At 39.2% G+C, this 10613-nt stretch overlaps 1 protein-coding gene across 2 annotated transcripts; it reads right to left on the reverse strand.

Moving 5' to 3' along the window:
- Window positions 1-6921: 6921 nt before the first annotated feature.
- Window positions 6922-7858, reverse strand: LOC107267668. 2 transcript variants are annotated; one of them, XM_015739646.2, is made up of 2 exons: window positions 7768-7858; window positions 6922-7689 (listed from the first exon to the last, which is right to left on the reverse strand). In XM_015739646.2, the coding sequence occupies exon 2, from the start codon at window positions 7679-7681 to the stop codon at window positions 7319-7321; it is 363 nt and encodes a 120-aa protein (XP_015595132.1). In that variant the 5' UTR covers window positions 7682-7689; window positions 7768-7858; the 3' UTR covers window positions 6922-7318. The 2 variants fall into 2 exon arrangements, with proteins under 2 accessions (XP_015595132.1, XP_015595133.1); XM_015739647.2 differs by having other exon boundaries at window positions 7776-7804.
- Window positions 7859-10613: the final 2755 nt, after the last annotated feature.

Consider the following 10613-nt stretch of genomic DNA (forward strand, 5'->3'; position numbering starts at 1 on the left):
TGATTTGTAAAAGACTAGATTATGCAGCTCAATTTTGCCTGGTAACCTATCCAGCTTATTTCCTAGGGTATGTAATAACGAATCCGTACCCTGGCCAGATTATAAATATTACACTGGATCTAATACTTTAACGGTTAGAGCCACGAGTGACAATATGCAGTCCGGTCTTTTGCGCGTGAAACTAAACGATTTCCTGAGCATCAGTATCATGACTTTGACTGCTTATATCAAGAGACTCGGTCGAGTCTCGCGCCAAGTACAGGCAACACGCCGTACGGGGTACGGCCCGCCGAGACTCTTTACTCGAAGCATCGCTTGTACCTGTGTTTCGACTCAAATATCTTATGAACGGCTGTATGTGAGAAAAATTTATTGATACATTCACTGTAGGAATCAAGGGTTCTGAATTGATTGCCACCAAATTCAATACGATTAGTGTACAGGATCAGGACGTATTCACATGGCAAGCGAGATGATTTTATTTCAGGTCCGTCTCCGTCGTCGACGTCGTCGTCGTCGTTGTTGTCTGCACGTCCATCGCATTTTTTACACGACAGATGGCGCTGACTGCTGTGCCTTCTTTACCTATTTGTACTCTGAATGGTGTTGGTAATTTACGAATACACAACACAATCAAATACACTTTATACGTGAAGCTACCGTTCATACCGAATTTCCAGTTAGGATAAGGGTGCTTTCACAATAGTATAGAATTATTCAGTTTTTAATAGTATTCATGTGGAGCGCGCGTATATGGGTGTACGTATATGTGTACTTCGGCATAGTTCCCCGTATTTTAGGTGACAGTTTGTCCAGGTGTTCCTCTCCGGAGTTTTCTGTATCAAGTTGGCGGACGTGGAAGTCCAGGGTGTCCAGGTATTCCGCTTCGTAGTTTTCTGTATCTAGGTACTGGATGTGGAAGTCCAGGGTATGCAGGTATTCCGCTCCGTAGTTTCCTGTATCCAGGTGTTGAGTGTGGAAGTCCAGGGTGTCCAGGTATGGGGCTCCGTAGTTTTCTGTATCTGGGTGTTGGACGTGGAAGCTCAGGGTGTCCAGGTGTTCCGCTTCGTAGTTTCTTGTATCTAGGTGTCGGACGTAGAAGTCCAGAAAAGTGTGCAACAAGCTTTGGCGCTTCGCTCAAGCTATAGTATCCTTTCTGATGTTCGCACGGCCTGAGGTACGTAAATAATCCAGCACACTCTCCTCTCTTATGTTTACCACACGGCTTCAACAAGCTGGACACCATTAACGACGCTTATATGCATTGAAGATTACATTTTCTTTAAAAATTTGTATATGTCTTTATGCATTTCTAGAAAAAGGGACTTACAAATTAAATTTATATGCCATTAAACATTTTCGACAACGCAATATATTTTTCTGATTAGGAACATCATAATGTACGGTAACCGCCCAGAGTTTCAGCTTGCGAACCATGCGACGCATCACCTAGGTCACCAACGAGGACTACTTGCCCCCCTTCAATCTCACACTATCGGAGATGGACCAAGTTAGTCCCCCGCGAGTGACCAGTGATATCGGAACGGTGAAACTTGTTAAAGTGCTACGAAACCCCGAGGAATTAGCGCGCCTCGAGACGCGAGTGTCTAGTATTAAGGCAAGCCTGGACCATGACGACCAATACCTAGAACAATATTATCATAATCTAGGGTTCTACTCATTGGGTACAATAGCGCCAATAGCATTGGCTTGTTTTGCCGTGTACAAGTGTTACAAGCGTAAGCATAATTCGACATCAACGACGCCGGCTCTCACGCCGAACCCGGTGTCTCCCACGGTAAACATCAAGTTAGAACCGCTGGTATCAAGACCAGATAGCCTCAGAGCGGCATTAAATAGAGCACGCGAAAGGCATTTTCTCTGGGCCGAACAGAACCCGCAAGACAGAACCAATGCTACGGGCAGACACCCCAGTTAAATTAAGGGAATTGTACCCAAAACAATCATGGAAGCTGTGCTCCACTAGGATAATGACCAGAATCAAGTCTTCACTCGAGGCCACCAGAGGCGAATGCCGTGTAGAAATTGTGCGATTTTCTTTAAGGGGGGAGGGATGTTGTGCTGGGATTCTCCTGACCCCAATAAGAAACGCCAGGCCAAGTAGTTCCCGCGTGTAGCAATGCGCTAAGTCAGAATTAAAGGCGGCCTGGCAACCGAGATGTGGAAATCGAAAAATCGTACGATAATCACTTTTCGGAAGTCCAGCTTATGGCTGCACGTCCGAAAATTGACAGTCTACAGTTAAAATCCGAACGGATAAGGTGGTCTCGTGGAGTAGACTCGGTACAGGAAATAGGAGGACCGAACGGTGCCTATATTTTTCCAAGTCGACGTACGTCGACATACTGTACAACACACTTGATTGTTTCAATAAACCTTTTCAGTTTTGTTGTATTCACGCGAGTTCCAACTCCTTAACCGGCGACGATCCCAAAAATACCTTGGCCCTACCTCTCGAACGAACTCCTTCGTCACCGAGACGTTACGGCACAACAGAGAAAATGGCCGTCGAGATAAAAAGCCTAGGCGGTTAATGTTTTAGATAAATTCACATAAAATCTCAAAATTCTGGTAGCGAAAGGTGCTCACCAAATATAACGGGAACGTGATCGGTAGATCGGTAGCCCGTGGACTTCCTTCCTTCAGTTAGAAAGTCGATCACGGGCTTCCTTCATTCACTCACTATGCTTTTACTGATTTATAAGAATCTGAACACAGACTAAGACGCTTCAAACGTAAGTGAAAGAGCCGGAATTTGTTGCTAGAGGAAGAGCCTTAAGGGCTCACTTTCATAAATTAGTAATTCCTAATTCGCACGATAGAGTTACGATAAAGTATAATAATAGAGAAATCTAGCGCATGACGGTAGCCAGAGACGAGGCATGTGGTGGCCAGAGTCCGAAGATATACAAATTGGGCCGAGCTGAGTGTATAATTTTTTAATGTGTCCGATCGTGAGTCCTCGGTGTGAGCTGCGGGATCCAGCGTGGAGTGGGCCCCAGTGTCTTCTCCGGGGACCACTGATAATGGGAGCGCCAGCGGACGTTCGGTGACGGTGCGGCACGATATTGGATATAACTTTTCCTCCTACCGACGGCATAAGTGGCGAAAGTCCTTTTTGGCCGCCTGTATGAGCGGCCGGCAGAAGTCGTCGAAGGATCCCATCCCAGGTCTCCCTCGCTCTATGAAAGTCCTCCGGAACGAACAGCAATTTAGTCCAACATTGGTAGATCGCTCGTCTGGTAACTCAGCAATCCTCCTTGGCGGTCCGCTTCGTGCTCATAGTGAAGAACGTAGATTTGCTCATGGCGATACAAGAGACAGACGAGTGCGAATAGCAAAGCTCCACAAAAATAGTAACGAAAAGCAGAGAAGCAGAACAGAGATAGGTATAAAGGGCGATGGGCGGAAAACATAGTGCATAACGATAGACATGACAAGTAAAAGCAGTCTTTAGAATGTCGAGTGACTCACATTTGGAGGGTCGTTGTAGATGGATTTTGTTTCCCTATTCCTAGCAGTCTTTATGACTGAATATCCGAAATTCACATCGCATTATATAGCGTTTAAGATTGCTAATAATAAACTTAATAATGTTTTTACATCATTCAACATGTTGCATTTAAATATATCTGTATGTTGGTCTAAAAAGATGAAATAATTCAAATTCCAGTTGTCAACAAAATATGCCTTTATAGGTTTTACTGTCATTGATTGCGATTATATTTATAACCTTTTTAGTCCCTCATATTGGATCAGCCATTTCTTAACTTTATTAAAACAATATCAATTTCGTAATTAGAATCTCGAAAATCTTTGTATACCAAGATTTAAGTAAAAAACAAAGTAAATCAATTTTAAACATTGTTCCACTATTTTAGATCGGTCACATTTTTTTTTTCATGAATAACTAATGACAAACTGAGTTTAGAGTCATAATCAGCGACCCCTAAAACTCTTATAACGTATTGAATAACATTAGTTGTTTAAAAAAAAAAAATTTATCATCATTTTTAGCAGCAAATAATCTTGACGCAGCAGTGTGTCACAGCCAGTATTCCCAAGTTTTTCCTTGATTCAGCACTACGTCCATTTTAGTTAAGGGGTTAAACCAAAAAGAAATTGTAATTATTAAAAAAACTGTTTTAAACAAATATTTAAAGTATCACAATATAAAACATTATTGAATAAATTCGATTGTTGACGATTTTTATATTTTCAGTGACTTTACTTATGTTGTGCACTTGGAAGCTGTAAATTGTCTACTAGTACTGTTGTCAGTACAACTTTTTGCAAAAGCATCAGCCGAGTATAGTATAATATATCGAATAGTGATGCATGAAGAACAAAGAACTCATGCACCGGTGCTCGTGTGTACTTTGTTGCACAATTTTGCACAGCAAGATCATGCGCCGCCTGGTTTATTAACACAACAGCTTGGAGGCAGTATACTTTTCAGTATTGCAGGTGCGTATTTTTTGCATTATTTGTAAAATGTATAGTTCTATTGTCATATATCGGCCGAAGGGCAGTACATATGGAAATATATGTACCAGTGATCGACAGGTGTCTTCAGGTGCCTGAATAACTGTTAAAGCAGCTAAATCGCCCATGGTGCGAGATCTTTCTGATCTCGGCAGTCCAACTTTGACTAACGAGCTGTATGTATACTTCTTTGTAAATATATAGGGTGTCCCAGAACTTCTTTTACACCAAGAAGTGGGCGACAGCTGAAAGTCCCCTGAGTGTCCTACCGCAAAGCGTTTGTTGAAATTCGTAAAATTTTTAAAATGGGAAGCATTTAAGATGCACCAATCAGAATGAAGAATTCCGCGGATCATGGCTGTATAGTGGGAGGTACGGTCGTACAACGCAAAACTTAACTACTTCAAATAGATCTCGCAATTAGCAATTGTTTTAACATTTTGACAAACACTTTGCGGGAGGGTATTCAGGGGACCTTCAGCTATCGCCCACTTTCCGGTGTATAAGTAGTTCTGAGACACCCTGTATACCCGGTGTTAATTACTCGTGACTAATTATTACTTACTCACCACTTGCGTACTTCCGGGTGTTTTCTTTTCTGTTGGATAAAAAATTGTTACGTAGGCCGTAGTGGCTAGCGAGGCCTTTAAATTTGCTAACAAAAATTTAGAAGTAACCAAAAAAAAAGGAAGGACCGGAGGTAACGTGAATAATATTTGAGTGAATTCCGAGCGGTAAGAATGCACTCAATGGTGGGTTCGCTGATCGTTTAAGGTGTTGAAACACGCCTTGCTATTCCAACGTGGATAGATATTCTCTGAAATGTTGAGGATGGGTAATAGATATTTAAAACGCGAGTAAAATGTGAATTTGCGATATATTGTTACAACCAATTTAGAAGTTTTCAATTAATTGTCGCGTACAGTGTTTCGATTATGAGAAATTTTGTGAAATCGGATAACAAAACCTGACTGTGTATGAGGTTAAGGCAAGAAGAAATTTGGTGGAACAGAAAATCGTCTAGTATATGCGTTATTGGGAAAGTCCAGTCTATGCAGCTCAATTTTTCCCGGTAACCGATCCAGCTTGTTCCCTAGGGTATGTAATAACGAATCCGTACCTAGGCCAGATTGCGAATATTACACTGAATCTAATACTCTAACGGTTAGAGCCACGAGTGACAACGTGCAGTCCGATCTTTTACGCGTGAAACTGAATGATTTTTCTGAGCGTCAGTGCCATGATTTTAACTGCTTATATAGTCGATTTTTGCTGATGTTCTAGGTACGGTTAGGACGTTAGGAATGCACTCGGCTAACCAGCTGGGTAGGTGGCACGGGCAATTCACTGGGTAACGTGCTGAGTCTGCAATTATGCTTCCTGTCGGCTACGTTATTCTTCTGTTTCGGAATGATGGTCGATATACGTAACATCTCCCCTCTTAGACAAAACATCGTCTATTTGGGCGATGCTTTTGCATAAATTTATGTTTCGTTGTGTTTTCCCGTATTTCTCATTTACTCACTTACAAGGAAACCCCCCCAACCCGACCCCACCGATTTCAATAATTTTTTGATATGTTGTAGTACTCGACAAAATAAGAGACACGTATTTTTTTTTTGTGCTGACATCCACTTTAAAGGGGTGAAAACGACCCCTAAATTTTACCCCCGAAAATTATTTTTTATCATATGTCAGATTCTAATTGATATTTTTTAATAAAACCAAGTGGAAAATATTTGTCATAAGAAGTCGAAGATATGAGGTTTGTTAATGACCCAAGGGGTTGCAACCCTTATTTTATATTTTGAAAAAACTATATTTTTTATGCTCTTTTTCTGCATAAAAACCGGGGTATGCGCTCAAAAAAATAAAGAAAAGCGTTTCCGTTAACTCCATCAAATATTTCAGTTGGGGTGTTTCAGGATTTTTCAAAGGGATAAAAACCACCCCTAAATTTTACCCCCGAAAATTGTTTTTTATCATATGTCAGATTCTAATTGATATTTTTTAATAAAACCAAGTGGAAAATATTTGTCATAAGAAGTCGAAGATATGAGGTTTGTTAATGACCCAAGGGGTTGCAACCCTTATTTTATATTTTGAAAAAACTATATTTTTTATGCTTTTTTTCTTTATATAAACCAGGGTATGTACTCAATATTTATTAATATTTTTTAATGAAACTATGATTAAAAATTATTTTTATAAGATTTATTTCTTTTTCTTCTCTTTTTATAATTAATTGTAAGTCACAGTATTTTATTCTTCAAAGTGTTGACAATAATGATTATCTTCAAAAAAGTGCTTAAAACATAAAGACTTCATTGCACTTGCACCTCCTTCAACTGCTAATGTTCTTCCAGAATGCATTTCTAATTGGAACCCACTCTGATCTGAATTATATAAATTTTCAATTCCAATTGATGATATAGAAGATTTCACATCAGCAACAAACATATCAGCCATCATTTGGAGGCCTAAAGTATTTTCCAATGTTTTCCTAGTAATAAATTTATTTATTTTTCTAGACACTATTCTGTGAGCCTTTTGGAATTTCGCTAACCAATTTTTAGAAGCTTTAAATCTTACATCTTCAGATCCAATTTCTTTTTGAACTTGTAAGGCCCATCTCCGTATATCGTGATCGTGAATAATTAAACCACTTTCAACAGCAGCTTTAAAATTATCAAGTGTGTATTGACAAATCCGTGCAATTTTTTCTCGGTACGTGCCACCTTCATTAATATTGTGAGCTCAACGTTTGAGCTGACTGATTGATGAGACTTTTCTGAATCTTCTTTACGCTGTTTCAATACTTAAGTTTTCTTTTCCCACTTCTCCAATATTCTACAGCTTTTTGTTTGTAATCAAAATTGATGTCTTCAGTATCTTTCGTACACTGATTTGTTGGTGCAACGTCAGGATCAGGAAAATGATGTTGAACTTCATCCTCAACTATTTCAGCATCACAATCCTTATATTCTTCCTCAAAATCCAAAGTATCCTCAAAAATCGTATCAACTTCATTGAAGTCATTTGCTGCATCGATTAATATTTGTTTCAATTTTTCTGACAACTCAATTTCTTTATAATTCGTCACACTATTGGGTATTTGTAAAGTTTGAAAATACGCTAGTAATAAATTCACTACATTTAAGGGATTAATCTTCATCTTTGAATCTAAAATATAAACATTAAATAATAACTCTTTATTACGAAGATTAATAGGTGTAGAAATATAAATTACAAAATACTCACATAACTACCTAAAAATTAGATAATTGGTTGTAAAAATATCCACACCACGTATGATATATTATAATGTTTTGTGTTTAACAATGACAGATATATATACATATTTAGACATCCAAATGATGCCTGATATGTTTGTTGCTGATGTGAAATCTTCTATATCATCAATTGGAATTGAAAATTTATATAATTCAGATCAGAGTGGGTTCCAATTAGAAATGCATTCTGGAAGAACATTAGCAGTTGAAGGAGGTGCAAGTGCAATGAAGTCTTTATGTTTTAAGCACTTTTTTGAAGATAATCATTATTGTCAACACTTTGAAGAATAAAATACTGTGACTTACAATTAATTATAAAAAGAGAAGAAAAAGAAATAAATCTTATAAAAATAATTTTTAATCATAGTTTCATTAAAAAATATTAATAAATATTGAGTACATACCCTGGTTTATATAAAGAAAAAAAGCATAAAAAATATAGTTTTTTCAAAATATAAAATAAGGGTTGCAACCCCTTGGGTCATTAACAAACCTCATATCTTCGACTTCTTATGACAAATATTTTCCACTTGGTTTTATTAAAAAATATCAATTAGAATCTGACATATGATAAAAAACAATTTTCGGGGGTAAAATTTAGGGGTGGTTTTTATCCCTTTGAAAAATCCTGAAACACCCCAACTGAAATATTTGATGGAGTTAACGGAAACGCTTTTCTTTATTTTTTTGAGCGCATACCCCGGTTTTTATGCAGAAAAAGAGCATAAAAAATATAGTTTTTTCAAAATATAAAATAAGGGTTGCAACCCCTTGGGTCATTAACAAACCTCATATCTTCGACTTCTTATGACAAATATTTTCCACTTGGTTTTATTAAAAAATATTAAATAGAAGTCGAGATATGATGAAAAAACGATTTTCGGGGGTGAATTTCAGGGGTCGTTTTCACCCCTTTAAAGTGGATGTCAGCACAAAAAAAAAATACGTGTCTCTTATTTTGTCGAGTACTACAACATATCAAAAAATTATTGAAATCGGTGGGGTCGGGTTGGGGGGGTTTCCTTGTTAGTTATGCATCTTCGGAGATAGTTTTCGAAAATATCTCTTTATCGATACGCGGCTATGCTGCCCTGATACAATATGTCTTGGTTTCTTCCTTAAGGATTCCCCTGGTATGGAGTCACGGATGGTGTTGTCAGTGATGTCCTCTGGTTCCGACACATCCTCTGTGTCATAGGGTTTCCAGGTTTCCTTGGTGTTGCGGGGTTTCTTATCATCGATGCTCGGATCTCCAAACAGCTGCTGTGTGCAGATTGTGGTGAACAGACACTTTTCGGTATGGGTGTATCTATTGGCTCTCCAGATTTTGGTGGTTTGAGTTCCTCGTCCCTTACTGGGTGCGCTCGGCAGGTCCCCTTTCCAGGCTACGTAGCCACTTTAGAGATGATATTTCGTAGGCTTGTTCCTTCATGGCGTTTTGTTGCTTGCTGAGTTCTGTGACAAGTAGTTCGGTGGCGTCTTTGTTTCTGATGGCCAGTAACGTGAGATTCTGAAGGTGCTGATGTATATTTTGGAATTCTGATCGGATTATATGGGTCTGGTTTGCCAGCAGTTTCGATAGATGATTTTGGTCCTTGTGTAGTTTATCTAATTTGATATTGTAGTACTCAGCGTCGGCCTCTGTGAGGGTTCCAAAAAAGAGCTTGACTTATAGTGCCTATGAATCTGAGTAGTGCACCGTGCTTCCGGCGGTTTCCTTCTTCTTTGATTTCTCCAACAATGCCTTGTAAGAGATCCTCATCCTTACGAGAGTCAGCGAGTCTGGCCATTAGATGGGTTATTTCTTCGCCGGCCTCGCATGTCGTAAATTGCGTAGATAAGCATTGTTTATTTGCTTCAAGTTTGTGTTTCTCTAAGCGTGGACGGTGCTTTAGGAATGCACCGATTTCTAGCGAGGTTGATGATTTTGGATCAATTTTTGGACAGAGCTCGCAGGTTTTAATTTGTCGAAATGTTTTACTTTGATTTTTCCTTTGTCGGTTTTTATGACTGCGTTGTTAAATTCTAATAACTGTAAAATTTCGTACGCGCCTTCATACTGTGGATCGAATCAAGAGACTCGGTCGAGTCTCGCGCCAAGTACAGGCAACCGGCTGTACAGGGCGCAGCGCGCCGAGACTCTTTACTCGAGTCAACTCCTTATACCTGTGTTTGGAACAAAATATCTTATAAACCGCTATATATGAGGAAAAGTTATTGATACATTTACTATAGGAATTGAAGGTTCTGAAGCGATTGTCACCAAGTTCAATACGATTAGTGTATGAGATCAGGGCGTATTGAAATGGCGAGCGAGATGATTTTATTTCAGTTCCGTCGTCGTCGTCGTCGTCGTCTTCGCACGTCCATCGCATTTTTTACACAACAGATGGCGCTGACTGCTTTGCCTTCTTTACCTATTTGTACTCTGGATGGTGTTGGTAATTTACGAATACACAACACAATCAAATACACTTTGTACGTGAAGCTACCGTTCACACCGAATTTCCAGTTGACATAAGGCTGCTTTCACAATAGTAGAGAATTATTAAGGCTTTCATCTGGAGCGCGTGTGTATGCGTGTACGTATGTGTGTATGTGTGTGCTTTAACATAGTTCCTCGTATTTTAGGTGACAATTTTTAGAGATATGGGATTTCCAGATGCTCCTATCCGTAGTTTTCTGTAACTAAGTGTCGGGCGTGGAAGTCCAGGGTGTCCAGGTATTCTGCTCCGTAGTTTCTTGTATCTAGGTGTCGGGCGTGGAAGTCCAGAGTGTCCAGGTGTTCCGCTCCGTAGTTTCTTGTATCTAAGT

Source organism: Cephus cinctus, unplaced genomic scaffold (genome assembly GCF_000341935.2).
Source record: "Cephus cinctus unplaced genomic scaffold, Ccin1 Ccin1_scaffold0441, whole genome shotgun sequence".
Classification (NCBI taxonomy): domain Eukaryota; kingdom Metazoa; phylum Arthropoda; class Insecta; order Hymenoptera; family Cephidae; genus Cephus; species Cephus cinctus.